This window comes from Gopherus evgoodei, chromosome 1 (assembly GCF_007399415.2).
Source record: "Gopherus evgoodei ecotype Sinaloan lineage chromosome 1, rGopEvg1_v1.p, whole genome shotgun sequence".
NCBI classification, from domain to species: domain Eukaryota; kingdom Metazoa; phylum Chordata; order Testudines; family Testudinidae; genus Gopherus; species Gopherus evgoodei.
Window position 1 is genome coordinate 348446606 of NC_044322.1, and position 22620 is coordinate 348469225.

The 22620-nt window shown below is 41.1% G+C and overlaps 1 protein-coding gene across 3 annotated transcripts in view; it reads right to left on the bottom strand.

Annotated features, from left to right (window-relative positions):
- Positions 1–1118: 1118 nt before the first annotated feature.
- Positions 1119–22620, bottom strand: part of SEMA3E (semaphorin 3E) — a 279606-nt gene continuing 258104 nt past the window's right edge. For all 3 annotated transcript variants that reach the window (XM_030561678.1, XM_030561491.1, XM_030561590.1), the window contains 5 exons: positions 21538–21579; positions 18496–18662; positions 10108–10175; positions 7871–8010; positions 1119–5192 (listed from right to left, as the gene is read on the bottom strand). In XM_030561678.1, coding sequence (XP_030417538.1) covers positions 4740–5192; positions 7871–8010; positions 10108–10175; positions 18496–18662; positions 21538–21579 — 870 coding nt within the window. In that variant the 3' untranslated portion in view covers positions 1119–4739. The remainder of the gene's footprint in view (positions 5193–7870; positions 8011–10107; positions 10176–18495; positions 18663–21537; positions 21580–22620) is intronic.

Consider the following 22620-nt stretch of genomic DNA (forward strand, 5'->3'; position numbering starts at 1 on the left):
TTCGCTGCTCCTAGGTAGGCTGAGGGTATTCATGGATTTCCCCCCACCCCCAAAAGAAACAGGTTCACTACTTTTTTCAAGGACAGAAAATTGATTTTTTCCCCCAAAATAATACTAATAAAAATGCAGCTCCTCCAGTATATTAATAGTGCTGGAAAATAATCTGTGTGTCATTTCAAAATGTGGTTACTGACTCATCTGTTCAACCAAATGAAGATCCACACATTTGTGCATATGTGCATGTGTTGTTTCTTTCACAATTCTGAGCTACGTAAAAGAGACGTTTCTTTGCTACAAAAAAGTTAGGCAGAGTCTTAAGACTGATGTTGAGGTATACAAGACAGACGTCCCATAACAAAAACTTTTAGAGCAATAATAATTATTATTTGTATTGGAGTGGTGCCTAGAAGCCCTAAGATCAGGGCAACATCACGCTAGGAGCTGTACATACACATAGTGGGAGACAGCTCCTGTTCCAAAGAGTGCCTCTTGCAACAAATTGCAGGACCAGGGGCTCAGATGACAAGACAGAAAACCAGCAGGAGGGGAAACAGAGACACAGAGCTGTGAAGTGACCTGTCAAGGTAACACAGCAGGTCAGCATCAGAGCCCAGGCCTAATGACTCCTCAGGGCTTGAACATACTAGTGCTTACTTCGGTATAACTTAATTTGGATGGGGGGTAGAAAAGTCACCCTCCGAGCGACATAAGTTACACCGATCAAAGCGCCAGTGTGGACAGCGCTGTCAGCAGGAAACGCTCTCCCACCAACATAGCTACAGCCGTTCAGGGAAGTGGAGTAATTATGCCAATGGGAGAGCTCTCTACAGTCAGCGTAGAGCATCTGCACTAGCATCACTACAGCGGAGCGAATGTAGCAATTCTAGTGTAGACTAGCACTCTAGTTCCGTGTCCACTAACTCATGTTACCTCTCAGTGAACTGCTACAGATTATAATCTGCCAGCCTTTTGTCACAAAATTCTGCCCTCAGAAATTTTAAATCCACACCAGAAATTGATGGGAGATAATATATCCATTGGATGATTAGTGAAAATAAATACTGCTCCACATGCTCTGAAATAAATAACAGGAAGCCATACAGATTATATCACCCAAATACTGTACTGTACTTCATTACATAATTAGACCACTTCATGCACATACAAAGTACATCAAATCCATAATGAAAAGAAACACACAACGCCACCCTGTATATACACAAAGAAGCATTTTAAATAACGTTGCCTACTATAAAAGCACCTCTGTGCAGAAAAATGCATATCTAACTCAAATGCATTATTCTCACACTTGCTCTTCTTCTGCAGTCGTCATAATATTTTTAAAGGAGATCTTGGTTTTAGGAATTGTTACGGTCACTATTGATGAAGGGTTTAAAGATCCTCAAACTGGCCCCGCACAAGCTAAGAATTTAAGATGATTCTCCAAATTTAACTAACATTGGGAAAGAAAACTATCAAAAATATATTGTGTTGAAACAGAAATTCTGGTCTGTGGATCACCTGATTTCCATCTATAATCTCAGACAATTCCATATACACATAATTGAGTTAGTTCCCTCAAAGTGACAGAGGATCTATTATTTCTGTCACTACATGGTACTGCATCTGGCATGAGCCTTTAGCACTCAGCTGCTTGACAACAAATTAAGGAAAATGCCAACATCACCCTTAAAGAGCTGTGGATTCTATGATACCCCTGGAGTGGAGCAAACACATTCGATGATGATTCAGTTCAGGACAAGACTTGGGGAGATGTAGCATCCCTGGACTGGCTGTGTTTAGTTCTTCTGAGAGCTAGAGAGCTTGGGAGAACTCCAAAGGCTGTCCATGTCCAGTGGCCCTGAATAATGAATCCCCATTATATTCCTATAACACAAATTTATCTCTGCCGTGACAGACACCATGCATCTTCCCCAACCCCCAATCATTGAATTCCTTTAGAGATTATTTTTCAGTTGGAAAACCCGAATGCCTTTATGTCTAGTAATGCCTAGAGGAGGAGATAATTTATATTTCCTTTAGCCTAGGGGATCTCTCCTATTAGTATTCTTCATTTCTTTACCCACTACTCTTAAATGTCGAGAAACCTATAGGGTGACCAGACAGCAAGTGTGAAAAATTGGGACAGTAGGTTGGGGGTCATAGGAGCCTATATAAGAAATGGCCCCAAATATTGGGACTGTCCCTATAAAATTGGGACATCTGGTCACCCTAGCAACCTACTACCTGCCTGCTGCAGGAGAACTTCTGAGGGGTTGCAATAGTATACCACTAGAGGGAGTCAGATGGTATGTATATGTCAGTCAGATTTTGCTTAGCTAATTAAGAGGAGGTAAGTAATAGGTAGGGATGCCTATGGGTATATATGTTCTGCTCCCCTACTTCGTAGACTTCAGTGCTCCAATTTTGTGTGAAGCTGTAGCAATATATATGATACTAACTGAAGTAAAGCCCCTCAAGCCCCAAACTGGCATTGCAGAATGAATTCATCTGATACTTTCTGCACTGGGTGTTCACACCATACGCAGCATCAGCAACAGGGTGTGGCTACAAGATGTTCCCTCTCTGTAGATGTTCTTTCCATAATGTTCTCTGTTTCTCCTGGTCAAGGGAGCAGAGAGCTCTGATCTCCTCATGCCTTTGCCACTGGATCACTGAGCCAGTCCCTCCAACTATGTGCCATGCAAACTCTTAGATAAATTGCAGCCTACTTAAAATAACTAGAAGCTAGAGAGGTTTATCGATCTGTGTGACTGATATAATATGAAATCTTGCTTCTCCTTTCGCTTCTGTTTACTGGCAAGTTGCACACAGCATCCCTCTGAGCACCAAGACACTCTCTGTTCCCAGCAAGTGATGCTTTTGAACAGATAAGATCCTAGTTAAGCTCACTCCGATTCTAGCTTTAGACTCTGATCCCAGCAACTGCCTTCTCTCAGACACAGTGTTTTGTTAGTTCCGCATACAGAGTATCTTAGAGACATTGGCGTGCACAGCAGTGACCTCCACTCCAGTATTAGGTTAATAACAGGATTGCTAGGTTAACAACAAATCTCTGTGCCCCAGAACGTTAATCCCGGACACCGTTTCTTGATTAGAAGTTGAAGGTGGAATGAGAGTTGTATATGAACCCGTTCACTGGAACATCCCTGAAATATATATTTAGTTACCTCAAAATTGTGAGACAGACCAATTTTATAGACTGGGGGCTATTCATTATGGTTGGGATCATGTTCTGACTGAAGCAGTTGATTTATCTAGTGGTGCAACACATTTGGGATGTAATCATTCACACACTAGAACCCATCTAAGCAGATGGGAAAGGATCCTGCAGAACTCACACTCAGCTAGAATTTTCCAACTGTGCTATTTGTGATTCATATTTTTATATCACAACTGTAGCTTATATTTTCAGGTGTTTTCAGTTCCAATTCATATGCTCACATCCAATTTCTCATGTGACTCCTTGTGCTAAAATGTGTTATGTTTTTCAGAAAAATATGAAAATTAAACATAAATTAAAGCTTTGTATATTTTTAGTGATACTCTGAAAATTCTAGGTGGTAAGTGATTTCTTATTCTTTCGATCTCACATCCCTAGTATTCACAAGTTCAACAAAATAACTGTGCTAAGAAGAGATTCCATATCAGGTAAATCAGACAATGCAACTATACAAATACAGGTTGTTTTCACTACCTGTCTGTTTCACCAGTATTTGCTACACCAAAAGCATATTACATTGAATGCCTTAATATGTTGCTCATTTCTTTAAACTCTATTCCCCAGTACAAGTGATTTCTAACCCTGTATTTGAAATATTTGAGATTTCAGCACATGCAGCAGAAAGGCTGTAAAACTAACAGGCTGCAAATCAGGAAAATGTGGATAACACTCAAGTACTGTATGCACATTTCTGGAGAAAATGTTTAACACCAATATAAGGAAATGCTCTCTTTTTCCACAAGAGGGCATTCTTATAAATCTTATATCTACTGAGCCAACTGTCCATTACCATAATCATGATTTACACTCTGACTAAACTATTACTCCCATGTCTTACAGCAAATCACACTGAAGAACTCCATTCTGTTTTTGTTCTCTGCATGCATTTGACTTACATCAGGTTACAAGGCAGTACTATTTAGTTGTGATAGTAGTACACTGTGCTTCACAAATTACTGGTAAACACAAGCAATGATGGGAAGTAAATAAGATTCCCTTTCAACGTCTTTAGAAATAAGAGTACACCATACTAACAAAACTTGTGGCTCTTACAAATACAGACAAACAGGCCACAAGTGAAAACTAAGATCTTGCAATGTGCTGTTTTTAGAAGCAATAGGACATTTGTGAAAGCAACGGAAATTATACATCACATTTTTCTTCGCTCGTCAATGCTTAGCTATCTGAGTTTACTTTAGTGTTCCCTTAATATGCAAGACTATACAGCAGAAGCATGGTCCACATGGGAAATTGACTAAAGCACTCAAAGTAAAATGATTGTTATGTTCTCCTTAAATGGAAAACACTGAATGCAAATGACCTATTTAGAAACAGCTAGTATAAGCTATAACTTAACAGAACACTTTTCTGTTTTCAGTCCCATTATTTAATATATATATAAACCTGTTTCAGTTACCAAACCCAAGACTGATTTCTCCCTATTCCTTAGGTCCAAATAAAAATTCTCCCAGAAAGAATGGATGGATTTTGTCCATCAAGAGTCAACTATGTTCCTGGGGAGGCGGTAATGCTCTGGCCTAATGCGTGCCTTCTTCTCCTGTGGGTTGGCGTATTTCCACTTGGACGGGGACATTTTCAGCTTTTTCCTCCTCTTATCCGTGCACCACACCTTTTCGCAATACTCCTCGACCCTCTGGAAGTTGCTGTACCCTATTAGCTGCAGAAATTCCTTGTACCATGGCTTCGATCCCTGAGGAATGCTGCTTTGTGCTGGGCATGGCATTTTATGAGGTATGTCCTCCTCATAGTCTCTGTTGAACATTTCATCCACGCGCCCTTCCTCTACCACCTCCAGGGTGATTTTTCTCACTGTATGAACAATGCTGTGTTCCACAGTCTGACAAAAATAAGTCCCTGCATCCAGCCTGTGCAACCTTAAGAATAAGAGGCCAAGGTCCATTTTGACGATTCTGTCATCTGTCTTCACCTGAGAAATGAGTCAATGATATACTGTATTACCAAGTATCAGAGGGGTAGCCGTGTTAGTCTGGATCTGTAAAAGCAGCAAAGAATCCTGTGGCACCTTATAGACTAACAGACGTTTTGGAGCATGAGCTGACGAAGTGGGTATTCACCCATGAAAGCTCATGCTCCAAAATGTCTGTTAGTCTGTAAGGTGCCACAGGATTCTTTGCTGTATTATCAATGCAGTCACAGTGAGTACAAGATTGTAGTACTACATTAGGAATATTGGTGCAATCATTTTTAAATGTACCGTAGGACTTGGCTACAAATTCAGCAGTGAGTATTTAGACACAAATCTAAGATGCTGTAACATGCCCTTTTCAAGCACATACAGTGTTACATTTATGGCAGGAGGGAGGAGATTATGTGATGAGAGTGCCAGCATAGGACATCGGAAACCTGGGTTCAATTTACTGGCCTGCTATAGGCCTCCTGAGTGAGAATTGGCAGGTCACTTAGTCTCTCTTGCCTTGGTTCCCTATGGGGAAAATGGCACTTCCCTACACTACAGAGGTATTGTGAGGATAAATACATTGAAAATTGTAACAAGGACCATATAAGTAACTAAGATAGATAGCACTGATCTCATCCTGTAAGGCTGATATTTGATGGTGGAATACATTTTTGAACTAGTATCAGAGGGGTATCCAGAAAACACCATCCTAGCCACCATGGATGTAGAGGCTCTTTACACAAACATCCCACACACAGATGGAATACAAGCGGTCAGGAACAGTATCCCTGATGATGCCACAGCACAACTGGCTGCTGAGCTCTGTGACTTTATCCTCACACACAACTATTTCAAATTTGATGACAATATATATCTCCAGATCAGTGGCACCGCTATAGGCACCCGCATGGCCCCACAATATGCCAATATTTTTATGGCCGACCTGGAACAATGCTTCCTCAGCTCTCATCCACTCACATCACTTCTCTACCTACGCTACATTGATGACATCTTCATCATCTGGACACATGGGAAGGAGACTCTGGAAAAATTCCACCACGATTTCAACAGCTTCCACCCCACCATCAACCTCAGCCTGGACCAATTTACATGGGAGGTCCACTTCCTAGACATCACGATGCAAATAAGTGATGGTCACATTACCACCACCCTATACCGAAAACCTACTGACTGCTATGCCTACCTTCATGCCTCCAGCTTCCATCCTGGGCACATCACACGATCCATTGTCTACAGCCAAGCACTGAGGTACAACCGCATCTGCTCTAACCCCTCAGACAGAGACCAACACCTACAAAATCTCCACCAAGCATTCTCAAAACTACAATACCCGCACGAGGAAATAAGGAAACAGATCAACAGAGCCAGACGTGTACCCAGAAGCCTCCTACTGCAAGACAAACCCAAGAAAGAAACCAACAGGACTCCACTGGCCATCACATACAGTCCCCAGCTAAAACCTCTCTAATGCATCATCAGGGATCTACAAACCATCCTGGACAATGATCCCACACTTTCACAGGCCTTGGGTGGCCGGCCAGTCCTCGCCCACAGACAACCTGCCAACCTGAAACATATTCTCACCAGTAACTGCACACCGCACCATAGTAACTCTACCTCAGGAACCAATCCATGCAACAAACCTCGATGCCAACTCTGCCCACATATCTACACCAGCGACACCATCACGGGACCTAACCAGATCAGCCACACCATCACCGGTTCATTCACCTGCACGTCCACCAATGTAATATATGCCATCATATGCCAGCAATGCCCCTCTGCTATGTACATTGGCCAAACTGGACAGTCTCTACGGAAAAGGATAAAGGGACACAAATCAGATATTAGGAATGGCAATATACAAAAACCTGTAGGAGAACACTTCAACCTCCCTGGCCACACTATAGCAGACCTTAAGGTGGCCATCCTGCAGCAAAACAACTTCAGGACCAGACTTCAAAGAGAAACTGCTGAGCTTCAGTTCATCTGCAAATTTGACACCATCAGCTCAGGATTAAACAAAGACTGTGAATGGCTTGCCAACTACAGAACCAGTTTCTCCTCCCTTGGTTTTCACACCTCAACTGCTAGAACAGGGCCTCATCCTCCCTGATTGAACTAACCTCATTATCTCTAGCTTGCTTGCATATATATACCTGCCCCTGGAAATTTCCACTACATGCATCTGATGAAGTGGGTATTCACCCACGAAAGCTCATGCTCCAAAACGTCTGTTAGTCTATAAGGTGCCACAGGATTTTTTGCCATTTTTGAACTACTATACAAAAGAATGACAAGAACTAATAGTTGGAAGTTGAAGCTAGAGAATTCAAATAAGGTGCAAATTGTTAATAGTGATAGACATTCATCACTGGAATCATTTGCAAAGGGATGCGGTAGATTCTCCATTAAGAGTGTAAGAGTGTAAGTGTAAGAAGCAGGGGGAAGCTAAGCCTCTCCAAAAAAGGCTGGCCATGCAGGAGGGCAAATGCTGTGGATGTGGCATGGGTCACCTCCCTTTGGAGGCACACTGACCCACCACCTTTGGAGTGCTGGAAGCAAAGTTCCTCAGAATTAAGGGAAGGCTCATTTACCTGTAAGATCCCAAATATGACTGACCCTTTTTATAAACATGGTATAACTAGAATTACATAGGAAATTACCTCCTCCTTCCTGGCTTCATGGGCTCGCTGCACAAACCAGATCACTTTAGCTTGTAAAGTTCTAGGGGTACATTCCAGAAGAGTGCTGTTGTACTCTATTCCATATACTATCCGTTCTTCAGTCTTCTCCAGGGTTTCTCCTGTAAAGGAAAGTAAGATTCTTATTTATTTGCCAGCTGTGTAACTAAAATAAATGCTATCCTTTTCATTAAGCATGTTTTCTTTGATCTTTTTAAGGACTTCTTTGATGTTCATCTTTAGAATGGAATTTGATCCATAGCCCTCCAGGTAATGACTGAAATTTAGTATCTACTATTGGCCTTATCCTGTGAACTGTGGAGCACCCTCTGCTCCCACTCTCCACAGGAGGAATGGAAGGCACGGCTCACCTCAGCATCTAACAGAAGTCAGCCCTAAGCCTGCCAAAGTACTGCATGACGGGTGGTTGTGATTGTGCACGTGTCTATAGGGCTTGACCCTGCAAAGTGCTAAGCAAAGCACATATAAATGGGTTTAATTTGAAGTCAGTGACACCAATAAGACTATTTACATGCTTGACAGTAAGCATGGGATAAATTATTTTTCAGGTTCGGTAACAGATTTCTTAGGATGTTACATGATCAAACCCTCAAAACCCATTAAACTGTTTTGCACGGTGTGTCCAGAATTTGTACAGCTTAGAGCTGGTTGGGAACTTTTTGATGATGGGCTTTTTTTTTCTTTTTTAAGCAAAAATGTTGATTCATCAAAACCAAACTGTTCACGAAACAAGGTCGGGTTTGATTAATGTTCTGTCAAGGAAAAAGCTTCCAATTGTCAAAATGTTTCATTTCAACATTTTCAAACAAAAAATTCTGATTCAAAGCAACTTTGTTTTCAAAATACGGGCTAATTAGACTGAAAGAGGGTTTAAAGCGAGGGGGGGAATCAAAATCAAAAGAAAACGTTCCAAAATTATCAAAACAAACAATTGATCCAAAATGCAAAACAAAAACACAATTTTTCAGATTGCAAACATTTTTGAGATGTCATTTTTCCCCTTAATTCAAGACAGGAAAACATTTAGAACTCTCAAAAATATTCATGGGATGGAAAAACCATTCCCAGCCCAGCTCTACTGCCGATCTCTACAACGCATGCACAGAAAGTACGAGTGTCTAGCTTTGCCACCCAAACGTTACTAAAAAATTCATTTGAATGTGACTAATCAAGAGTCAGTTGCAGGCTCCTATATATAGTGAAATACATGGCAGAAAAGACAAAGCAAGTGCTATAGTGAAACAGGGCAGCAGTCTTTCTAGTTGATTTTCTTATAGCACTATAAGAGGAGTGGAGTGCAGGGAGAATATTTTCCTGATACAAACTCAGGATCAGTTTCTGTGAATTAATAACCATTATGATTTCTCTTTATCTCTTTATTTTTATTTGCTATGCTCTATTGTGAGGTTCCTAGTGTAGTTTGCAATCAAATCTACGATCTTCATTGCATGCAGTTTTGCAATTAAGTGTCACGGTGGGCTATAGATGCCCTCTATTTTTTTCCAGCAGAAACCCCCATGGAATATATTATGCTATGCTGCTGGAAATGGATGGTATGAAATGACCCAGGACAAATTTAACAAATATTTCATCTTGAAATATTTCCCTTTCAAATTCTAATCCATCCTGCAGAAAAATACAATTTCAGCAAAAAATTCTCTGGAGAAACATCTGTCACAGAGAATCCCCCGATTTTTTATTCTTTTTCTTTAGATTTATTGGGCCTGATCTGGCAAGGATCTCAGCACATCCTGGCAGCTGCTACCTACCTAAGTTTTTATACTGCATACAGTAGCACTGGTTGAAATTAATGGGATGTGAGGCCATTGAGCAAATTGCAGGATTCGTGCTGTGGTTCAGGAGAGCATTTAAGCATGAATGCAAGCCTACCCCTATTTAGGACAGCACTTAAGCATGCCCCTAAGTCTCACTGAATCCAATGGGACTTAAGCACAGTACATGGTTAAGCACTGTCTTGAAAAGGAAAGCTTTCCTGCATTGGGATCTTGGTCCTCACAGTGTTCTTCTAATGTCAAGGGTGTAAATCAGGAATAATTCCACTGAAATCAAGAGAGTTACATCAGTATAAAAACTGTGAAACTGAGGTCAGACTCAGCCCTTGATGTTTCCCCTGCGTGAAATCCATGCTGTTTGCTCTAGGCATTCACTAGCATTCTGCTGTACTGTGTGTGGATTACCAATGAACTGCTGGCCAAAGCACTGCTGAGCTGCATTTCCATGTCGAACGTCTTGTCTGCGGAAACGTCTGGGGGGAAAAAATGGAATTGTTTTAAGAAATATATTTAACTTTTGGACTGTTGTCCTTTTACACTTAAGTTGGACTCACTAGAAATTCAGGGAACTCAATCTTACTACTGAAACATTGGCTGCACTATCACAGTGTGGAATTAAATTCATACATCAGTACTGTTTTTCATCACTTAAACTGAAGGTGCACAGATGCCTGAAGGAGGAGACTGTCTGTAGAAGTCTTATGTGTCTAAAGGAAAGTCTCAGATATGTGCATTTGACTCAATCTATAAATACTGAAACCAGATATTCTAGACCAATTCGATGCTAGTTTAGGGGAAAGAAGACTGGAGGAGGCTGTAAGCTTTCTTTGTGTTCACCATTCTGATCCCTGGCAAAATCTGGAGCAGCATGAAAGCTGCTGTATATTGCAAACATTCTCCTCCTTTAACCATTCCCTGTACCCCTGAGCTGTAGAGGGCCTGTGATAGAAGCTGTTATAGCAACTCAACAGTAAATGAGCATTCCCAAAGGCAGGGGAATTCCTAAGTGGTTGAATTTACTGGCTGCAAGATTGCTTTGAACTTTTACACACGCACACACACACATAACACTATTTAGTAGAAAAGTTCTTTTGAGTCTTTCACAGTTTATAATCTTAGTGGAGGGTTTTTTTAATTCTTAGCTCTTGTATAACTCCTCTCATCGGAGGAACTTAAAACACTCTACAAACATTACTTTAGCCTCCCAATGCCCCTACATCATTCCCATTTTACCAAAGGGGAAACTAGCCTATCTATTGAGTCACTGCCAAAGCTGAGCCACGAATCCAAGAATCCTTGCTCTAATCACTAGACAATACTCTCTCGGTTTTTTAAAAGAAGTTATTTACAAAACTATTGAAAATAAATGCAAATACCAAACTCTCCAATGAATACCAACAAGAATGATGTTTTTATTTTGAACACTTTGTTCTCTGACCATAACCATTAAGAAGATTAAAGCTAGTTGCTAAGAAAGAAAATATCAGGAGGCTGAGTTTACCACCTTGAAAGTTGCAGTGTTTTGAGTCTTAAAATTTACAGTTAGAACTCAGGATAATTTTCCTGTGTTTGCATAAAGAATAATTATACAGAACTATCAGTTTTGCATATGCAAGGCTGAACAGCTGATTAAAAGGACAACATGGTGAACCTCCTAGAGCACAATTATTTTCGTATGAATGTGTACTATATACAATGTATAACAGAAATTAGCCAAGCTTAATGACTTTGTTCTTATTTAAATAATATCAGTAATTAACATAGTTCTTCCTGCCACCAGGACACAGGGGACCAAATCCTCACTGGGTGTAAATTGCCACAGGCGCACTGACTTCATTAGAGCTCTGCTGCTATACACCAGCTGAGGATCTGGCCAATGGAATACCATAGGTGTTAAAATTTTAAGTGGGGATGAGGAGGTGTTAGGGAGGTTGCTTTATGATGATGGACTCTAGGTAGGAGTTCTCATCCTATCATCACACACGGAGGAACCTGCTGTTGGAAGGTCTCAGAATTAACATCACATTAAGATATATGGGGCAGATCAACTATTGTTCCAGCCTCTCTGCAGACTCTTGGAAGACATCTTATCACTAATTATACTGGGTTTACATTTTCAAGTTCTTCTTCACAGTCATGAGGAATAGAAACTTATGTTGTTTTTATTAAATGAAAGCTGGAATTTTGCCATAATCACATGACTTTTTCATCTTGTCATAGTGGTTCTTACTTGGACATAAAGATGGCGGCTGCACCTCTTGATATCCACAGTTAAGAGATTGAGAAGGATGAATAAAGTGTCCGCTAGCAAGGCATATTTAGGATCCCGGGCAGTGGGAGATATTTTTAAGGACTTGGATTCTCTAGTCCTAGGTGTGAATACACAAAGTGTTTCAGACATTGGCCTTGGCTGCAAACTCGTCTTATGAGCCCCATCAGTCTTGTCTGAGGCCTCTTTTTGGGTGAATAGGATACCAGCAGACATGAATTGTGCTCTGGCTCACAATAATCAGTGCATGGGCTAAAGGCTAAGGAAAGTCATGATCCTGCAGCACTTTCCTCTATTTGTTGCCTCATTCAAGAGGCAAATCCATCTGTTTGGTGACATTTTGCTATTATGAGTGACAGCTGTGGTAAGAGAAACCTGACTGAAAGGCTAGGAAAATGGTTCCGAAAAAAAAATGAACATGTTAAGATTAATTTGAAATTGATGAAATAAAACACTGGTTTTAGCTCATCAGACCAATTGTTACAACATAAGAACATAAAAACGACCATACTGGGTCAGAACACTGGTCCATCTACCTAGTATCTTGTCTTCTGATGGTGACAAATGCAAGATGATTCAGAGGGAATGAATAGAACAGGACAATCATCAAGTAATCCATCCTCTGTCATCCAGTCACAGTCAGAGGCTAGGGACGCTTGAAGCATGGGGTTACATCCTGACCATCTTGGCTAACAGCCATTGATGGACCTATCCTCCATGAATTTATGTAATTCTTTTTAAAATCCAGCTACAGCTTTGGCCTGCACAACATCCTGTCAATGAGTTCCACAGGTTGATTGTGCATTGTGTGAAGAAGTACTTCCTTTCGTTTGTTTTAACCTGCTGCCTATTCATTTCATTGGTTGATTGGTTCATTGGCCCCGGTTCTTGTGTTATGTGAAGGACTAAATAATACTTCCTTATTCACTTTCTCCACACCATTCATGATTTTGTAGACTTCTGTCATATCCCTCCTTAGATGCCTTCTTTCCAAGCTGAATAGTCCCTGTATTTTTTGATGTGGAAGCTGTTCCAGAGCCTTAATCATTTTAATTACCCTTCTCTGTACCTTTTCCAATTCTAATATAACTTTTTTTGAGATGGGGCAACCAGAACTGCATACAGGATTGAAGGTGTGGGTGTACCATGGATTTATATAGTGGCATTATGATATTTTTTGTCTTATTATCTATCCATTTCCTAATGGTTCCTAACATTGTTAGCTTTTTTACTGCCATTGAATATTGAGCAGATGTTTTCAGAAAACTATCCAGGATGACTTCAAGATCTCTTTCTTGAATGGTAACAGCTACTTTAGACCCCATCATTCTGTATGCATAGCTGGGATTATGTTTCCCATGTGTATTAATCTGCATTTATCAACAATGAATTTTGTGGCCCAGTCCCCTAGTTTTGTGGTATCCCCATGTAACTCTTTGCATTTACTTTGGACTTAACTATCTTGAATAATTTTGTATCATCTGCAAACTTCGCCACCTGACTGCTTACCTCTTTTTCCAGATTATTTATTAATATGTTGAACAACAGAGGTCCCAGTATAAATCCCTGGGGACATCGCTATTTACTTTTCCATTGTGAAAACTGACCATTTATTCCTACTCTTTGTTTGCTGTCTTTTTACCAATTATTGATCCATGATAAGACCTCCCCTCTTATCCCATAACTGCTTAGTTTTCTTAAGAGTCATCAGTGGTGGACCTTGTCAAAAGCTTTCTGAAAGTTCAAGAAGACTATCCAGGTGATCACCCGTGCCAACATGCTTGTTGACCTCCTCAGAGAATTCTAATAGATTGGTGAGGCATGATTTCCCTTTACAAAAGCTATGGTGACTCCTTCCCAACAAATCGTGTTCTTCTATGTGTTTGATAATTCTGTTCTTTACTATAGTTTCAACCAATTTGTCTGGTGCTGAAGTTAGGCTTACTGGTCTGTGATTGCCAGGATCACCTTTGGGACCTTTTTTAAAAATTGCATCATGGTAGCCATCCTCATTAGGTCTCATTAGGTGGGTCTTCAATGGCTCAGCCCTCTGGCCAATTCACACTGTTGTAAAATAGATACACCCCTTCTTGGGTATCCAAGTCCAAAACAAATATGAAGTGAAGTCATCCAATTCCCTGGCTCAAGATGGACTCAGCCTCTGCTTCCTGAGGATGCCTTTTCTCTTCTGCCCTTCTTGGGCTCCTTTAAGTCCAGACCTCTGCTTGGGCTTCCATGGGAAACTTATCCCCTTCTTAGAGTCCCACCAGAACTCTAAGTTAATCCTCACCAGGATTTCCAGCCATGTCTCTGGGCCTCTTAAAATCCCTTTTCTTGATCTTTTATATAAGTCATTTCTCCTTTTTGGGGCTTCGGCCACTCCAGCATTGGCTGGTGGGGGGATCTGGGCCTGCCCACTATTCTGGGTCCCAGACCAGGGACCGTATATACAGCAGCCATGTACTGCTTCCTTCACTTTGCAGCTGTTATTCCCTGGGCCTTTTCCCACATAGCCCCCTTTTCTTCACCCTGACCTCAGGGCTGAAGTTTTCAAATCCTCTTCCTCCTGGCTGCATGCAAGTATCACTCGAGTCCTTCTTCTGATTCTCTCCTTGATTGCCTGTGACCAATAACAAATACTCTTTCTTGCCCCTCTGGTCCAGCCAGGAACTGACCTGTTCAAGCCCTGCAACTCCTTTTACATAAGCCTGCCACACTCCAATTGGCTGCTTCCCTTAAACCTTTCTAGCCTATCCTGGAAGACCCACCTTCAGTGCTCCCTTTCCTGGAAGGGAATGTGGTAGGACCATAAGGCCTCCAGCAAGGGGCCTCAAAAGGCTCGGTACACACTAACATAATTACGTACCACGGTTAGTAGTTCTTCAATTTCATATTTGAATTCCTTCAGAACACTTGGGTGAATACCATCTAGTCCTTGTGACATACTACTGTTCAATTTATCAATTTGTTCCAAAACCTCCTCTACAGACATCTCCCTCTGGGACAGTTCCTCAGATTTGTCACCTAAAAAGAATGGTTCAGGTGCAGGAATCTCCCTTGCATCCTTTGGGCCTGCCTAATTATACTCTTATACTTGACATCCCAAAGTTTATGCTCCTTTCTATTTTCCTCAGTAGGATTTTACTTCCAATTTTTAAAGGATGCCTTGGGTATACATTTAATCTGAGCCTCTATTATCATGCTTTTAAAAAGTGTCCATGCAGCTTGCAGGCATTTCACTCTTGTGACTGCTCCTTTTAATTTCCATTTAACTAGCTTCCTCATTTTTGTGTTGTTTCCCCTTTCTGAAGTTAAATACTACTGTGGTGGGCTTCGTTGGTGTCCTTCTCACCCATCACAACAAGGATGTTAAATTTAGTTATATTATGGGCACTATTACTGAGAAGTTCAGCTATGATCACCTCTTGGACCAGATCTGTTGCTCTATTTAGGATTAAATCAAGAATCACCTTCTCCCCTACTGGGTTCCAGGACTAGGTGTTCTAAGAAGCAGAAATTAATGGTGTTTAGAGATTTTACTTGTGCATCCTGTCCTGAAGTGACATGTACCTAGTGAATAATGGGGATAGTTGAAATACCCCATTATTACTGAATTTTTTTATTTTTATACGAGGACTAATCTCTACGAGCATTTCTCAATCACCGTCACCATCCTGGTCAAGAAATTTATATCTAGAGAGATTCTATTGTACAGTTTGATTCATGTAAGATTGTTACAAATTTGATTCCATGTTTTCTTTCACATATAATGCCTCTCCCCCATCAGCATGATCTATTCTATCATTACTATATATTTTGTTCCCTTGAGTGTCACCATTCCACCAGGTTTCTGTGATGCCTATTATATCAATACCCTTATTTAGTACCAGTCACTCATGTTCACTCCTCTTAGTATTTAATACCATATTGACTTTGGGGTTAGCACTTAAGTCTTTATTCTACAAATCACTTAAACATCAATTTAACTTTAAACATGCGCTTAATCCCATTTTAGGACAAACACTTGCTTACAGTTAATCACATGTTTAAGCGTTTTCCACAGGCATGCACTTAAAAACAACTCTGCACTCTAGTACAATGTTGAATTGGAGTTACCATGTAGTTATCATGGTTGTGGGATTAGAACTCAGGACATTTATCTCTATAAACCTGTCTGAGTGCCTGTATCACCAAACAATACCTGTGGTCTTTATTTCTTGATAACATCGAGGTCTGCTGAATTAGCAGGCTGCACTCTCTGCTAGTGCTGATAGCACTGGAGCTCCAAGAACAGAAGTATTGAGCAGCCAAAACAACCTGGCAGCAGTAACGACATTCTTTAGCAACCTACTTAACAAGTTGTAGTACTCTGCAGATTTTCTATTTTATGTTTGTCTAAACACATTTCACGCCTTACGCTTATTAAGTTTTAAAGGAAATAGTAGCTGATCTAAAGGAGGGGTGGAATTAACTACCTAGATGTGGTTCTGCTTGAGTTGCACTATTAAGTATGACTGATTTTAAGATTTCAAACCCAACCTAAATATATTGTGTTTACTTCCATACAATTAGGGCTAAATTCAAGCTTCTGGGTTAGCATTAGGACCAAATCAAGGCAGGGGAGTGCTGCTTGAAAATGATGGTGAGTGGCATGATGTCATTGGGGCTGCTGGAAAGAAACCAGTGATTCCAGATGTGTTAGGGCATGAGTGTTTATAGGTAGTTTTTGCTGTGCCTTTGGTTACTCCCTAAGTTAGCTCGCCAGCCACAAGGCAGGGAGAAGTTGGAGAACAGAGACAAGGCTAACCCTAACTCAAACACACATCTTCTGGGGTGTTGAGTGCTGGGCTGCTCAACATCTCTGTGTGAGTCCAGAATGCAGGCAGCTACAAACCGACCTGCATCTTACCCAGAAGCCAGGAGAGGTGGTGGTGGTGGTGCAGGATGAGGGGCTCCATTCGCTCCTCTACCCTGCAGGCCCAGTCTTTCCACCCTGAACCAGGTGGATAGCGAAGCAAAGTTGTTACTATTGGATCAGTGACCTCCCACATGTAAAGTAAGTTTGTGGTCTCAAGTCCAGTTAATAGTGGACATCACAAAGCCCCCATTACCATAGCTAGCTCTTAACAGCAGAGAAGCCAAGGAGTGAATGGAGAGATTGAACTACTCTCTTCTCTCCAGAAACAAACCCTCCAGAATCTTGTTGAGGTGCATTAGCAAGACAGCATGAGGTTATCTGCACCACACAGTTCCTAGTTAAATAGATTAATCAGGACTCTCCAGGGCATTTGCATGATTAGACAAGTATCTAATCTGCAATATAATTATGATCATCCAATTCCTGCTTATGCTGTAGGGAACAATGCTTACTGACCCAGAATATAACGGATGATGTATCTGTTCCATCAATACTTTCCAGGACTGTATCAATCTGCGCCAAATTCTTCTTGTTTTAGGCAAGTGAGTGGTCTCCATTTACTCCATTGGGACTGCTTCCATGAGGATCCGATACAACGTGTAGACATGTCATGGAATTCTACTTAGCTTAACTTGGATCTTGCAAAGACAGAATGATCTGATAGGTTCTTTCTTTAACTGAATCTTTGTCTGTCTTGCTCATGTATGGTTTCTATGAGGCATTCTATTCAGAAGACTGTGCTACCCAATTCTCTTCCCATTACCTTTTCAAAAGTCACAGAAGCATTCATTTTGCCTAGCTACAGTTAGCAACGGGTTTGAGACGACCAAGCTTCCAGAGTCATGGGAGGACAAGAATGAGGTATCGTGGGTGAAGCAAAAAAAAACCAAAAAAACATAGACTGTGTTGTTTTTTAAGAGAGCATTGGTGGATTTGGAGACATCATGAACTGCCTCTGGAGTAATTATCATCACTTTTTTTTAAGCAGCATCTCAGTACAAAAGGAACACATCTTCGCATTAATTCAAAGTAAGCCTGTTGAAAATGGCCAAGTTGTAGTTCTAATGAATATGAACACGTTTTTGCAGAAGAAGCAATTAAAAGTAAATCATGGAAAGGACTGTATCATAAATAATAGGCCCTTTTGCTGATTTCTGCAATAATCATTACAATGTATTGATAGAGAGTTAGGCACTGTCTGAATATGTCTTGCAATGATATTTGGCTGTTAATATATTTTCTTTCTTTCTTTTTATAGGCTGTTGCATTGTATAGTTCACCATATAATACAATCTAAATAAATTATTGCACATTGTAGAGAATGAAGTTGTGTCTTCAAGCTGTAGCATTGGGAATATCAGACATTTGTTTAACACTCAGTGTGTCTAGCTCCTAAGAAGTGTGTGCACTTCACATCTCTGCATGTCAACATGTTCATTTATATCCTTCAGTATTCCCTAAGGCTGGGTTAATAAATCATTAGCTAAAGTATATCATTGTTCAGTTATTTATATGAGGGGGAGAAGGGAAACCATTTCTGTTGCAATAGGAAGTCTTTAGATAATTATTATGCAATGAGGATTTTGAAGCAAAATACAGTTCTCACCTCTTTGCCTGCATTCCTGTGGGATAGTATCTAGAACAGGATATCCCATCCCAAGCACAATAAGGATCTCTTGCTAGGCAGCAGTCAGCGCAGGCTGTGCCATACATGTCACACTGATGGAACTTCACTTGTGCTACGGCAGACTTAGATCCAACATACAGTTGTTGCTGTAGAAAATGTAGCACATACTGTTATGAGCAGAGCATCTACTAGGAAAAGACAAGCTCATTTGCCACTTGAACTTTAGAAAATGTCAGCTTTACAGTTGCCCATGCAAGCTTAATTCCCTTCTGCCCTCTTGGCAAGCTATCTTGTGCAGGGTCTGAGGCAGGTCATGTAATGGTATGTGGTCATACAATTAAAGGATGCACATAATGCATATGCAGAAAGGGCAGAATTAAGATTGTACATGCAAGCTCAATTCTGGCATTTCCTAACTTGACTTTGTAACCTTAACATAATTTTAACGTAGTTTTTCTGAGTGTAATTTTCTAAGTGTTTAAAAAAGCAAACTGAAAAACAGAAATTCCATCATGTGGAACCATAATAATCCCCTTGTGGGTTGTCAGCAGGATGTGGACCTATAGAGTCCCAGAACAGAGCTCTGGTGCTTGAGCCAATTGAAAAACTCGCAGCAGATTTACACTGTTATTATCTCTGTGGGCCAGCACAAGATGGGGATGAGACAACTTTGCCAGGGTGTTTCATAGCTGTTTGAGAGACAGTAAAGAAATGTTGAAACTCAGGACTCCTGGGTTCAGTTCTCGGCTCCGTAGGGGAGTGTGTTCTAGTGGTCATAAACCCTTCTGTCTCTCTCTTTACTATACCTGTTCAACTCTGTTTCTACCCACCCTCTCCCTCTTCCATTCCTGCTCCTATCCCCCCACTCTACTCCATTCCTCCCACCTTTGTTCCTATATTTTCTCTTCCCTCCTAGCACTGGGTCCTGCTCCTCTTCCTCTTGCCTCTTTCCCATGTCTGGTCCAAGCTCATGCCTCAGTCCCACTCCTCTGCTCCTATCCCCTGGCCAGCTCTTTACCTTTTTACCTCATGCATCTATCCCCTCCTCCCTTCTGCTCCTGAACCTGTCCCCATATATGCTCCTACCTCCTCACCCTCCCCTGTTACTACCCATTCCTTTACCCACATCTCTTCTCCTGATGAGACCTCAGCTACCTTCATCTGCTCCTATCTCCCCTCTCCCAACCCCTACTCATTCTCTCCCCCTTGCACCTCATCTCTCTGCACTCAAGACAGGCTGATTCCTCCTTCTTCTCCTTGCTGAGGGGCATCAGCAAGGTGTGTGTAGGAAGTGGCCCCGTGAGCACACACACACTCACAAACTATTTTCCTGCTTTAAGTTCCGGTGCCTGGCATGACAGTGGACCATAGTCGCTGGAAGGAGCAATAGCAGGGAAAGACCTGCTCAGCTCCTGCAGCTCTGGTGGAGCAGGTTCTCTTGCCCTGCAGGGTGGGACGTATGGGGCTGAAGCATGCTCAGTGCAGTGGAATTTTCAGAGAATTACCAGCCAAACTCTAACAAGTAGCTACTGAGCAAGTGTGAACTGAGATTTTTTTCAAAGGCTCATAACTTGGCTATTTTGAGGTGTTTTTCATGGGATCTGCAAAAGGCACATCCCTGATGCCAGGGTGACCTCTGTGCCCAATTTTATGTCCCTGCTCCAAAACATGAGATGCTAGAGCTTCTAAAAAAGAATTTCAAACCAATTTGTTACCATGGGCGAAACAACATATTTTCTCCTTATTTCACACTCAGAAATGGCTGAACTATTTTTGTGGAAACTCTAAAGCCTGAGGCAAACACCTTGGCATGGAAAATTTCAGCCAAAGCAGTTAAAGTTTGGCAAAACTATAAGCAACCGAGAACAAAGTCTTATACTGGGAAGTACTGGGCAACTATAGGCGTTGCTACATGCATCACCTATAATATATACATACGTGAGTGAGTGTGACAAATGTGAAATGCATGAAGTGCATATAAAGGCGAGATCATCTAATTGTGTGTGATATTTAAATATGAACTCATCTTTATCATGCTCTGTTTCATTATGATCTGTGCGGTTCATATTATCAAAGCAAGTGGAAGATCAATCTGACTCATGAATTGCTGGCACAATAATCACAGCAGGGAATAACTTGAGGGAAGCAGGGACTAAGGAAAAATCTGTTGCTGATCAATGTAAAGTGATTGGTCACAGGAGCATGCAGATTTCCGGGCAAGGAGAGCCTCCTTTGTGCTGCCCATGTCCACATTCAGTAGCCCCATGAGAGGAAGGGTTGGTCCTGATCTGGTTCAAACCCATCAGATTTCTGTTTATCAGTGAGAGAGGGGTCTCTCCCAACAGCCCTTTGTGGTGTTCGGCCCTTTCCGGCCCAGAAAGCTATAGACTCAGTTTCAAATTCCTGCCCTCAGCCAGGCTGACTCCAGTCATTTGAACTAATATTCAGCCATCCTCTGTTAAAATGAAGATCTGAGGCCAGCTTGGACTGATATGGAGATTCCCAGCTGCGTCTTTTGCTCCCTATGAGAGAAAGAGCTAGGAGCATCATGGAGACCGCTTGAGTCGTACCCGCTCTGGTGGACACTCAGAAACTATGATTTAAATCATGCCCAACACTCTCTGGGGCCACTGAATATGAAGGTGGAGAGTACAAAGGAGGCTCCCGTACACTGAAATCCCCATGCTCCCTTGCTCAATCACTTCAAATTTATCAGCAACAAAGTCCCTGTCTCTCAAGCTATTCTCTGTGTGATTAGTATGCCAGCAACTCATGAATTAGATTGATTTTCACTTGCTTTGAAATGGATGCTAATGTGAACCCCGTAGATTTATACAGCAAGGAAAAACCTAAACGTTTCATAAAAAGCAGAGCAAGATTAACTATGAGCTTATATTAAAACATTATCATATATTACTTGACCTAATCATTTTATATATGGTATACAGCTATATGCAGTTTAGATCTTTGCCTCAGTTCAGTTATTGAATCATGTTATTTTAAACACAGAAGAATACTTGCCCTCTTTGAAGATATTTCCATAGAAATAATAGGAACTGGCACCTGAAAAAAAAAAAAGAGGTTGGTCCTTTGCTTTACATGGAAATCAAAAGAAATGCCTTGTTATGATGAGTGTACATTTAACAGGAAGAGTATTAGTATTACTCAAGGTATGTGGCTCTCCTCTCTATACCAGGTGAAGTACCCTCATTTTCTCTAGGTCATTTTGTCAGAGTGAAGGAAATGAATGAAATTGAGAATTATTATTTTTATAAAAAGTGATTTTTAAAAACCCACGTATTTTTAATTCAGGGAATAATATCAAACCCAATGGGAACATGGCAGTTCCCATGCTGACCATAATGTCAGATCCTGGTTTCACTGATCCCTTTTGTCCCACCTTAATATGACAAGCAGAGTGTTCTTTATAGATGGCAGGCTGACAATAGATAAATTAAATTTTCCGACATTGCATCTTGTGGCATTGTCCCCTTTTGTCTTTTTCTCTGACTTCCTGTGACACTGGCAGAACAGAGTTCTCATGGACTACACTGGTCCAAGACCTGTAGTCTTAAGACTGTAGTGACTCGGTGGATAGGATTTCATTATATCTACTTTGCTACCCACCAAAGAACTATGATTTTTATTCAGGAAACAATCTCATTGAGTGCAACAGGAATTTTTTCTAAGCAGGGAATCAAGATTTGGCCCACAGCATATACTGAATCTCTCCTTCTGGGCCTTGGTTTTTAGCCAGACCTTCACTAAATCTCCAGTAATCTGGGTGCAATGTTATGCTTGCAATTTAACCCATTTAGATGTGTAACTGACTATTTCGGGGAGGGATAAAATCAAATAGTTTTCTACCTATAAATTAGCCTAAAATCTTACAGGCTCTGTTTGAACATAAAACATTCTCGTAAGCAAATTAGGGAAATGTGGTCTAGATTAAACTGCACAACTGGTTGGAAAACCATGCTCAAATAGTTTGCTATCAAACTGGGAGGACTTATCTATTGGGGTCCCGCAGAGATCTGTCCTGGATCCAGAACTATTCAACATTTTCATTAATGGTTTGGATAATGGAGTGGGGAGTGTGCTCAT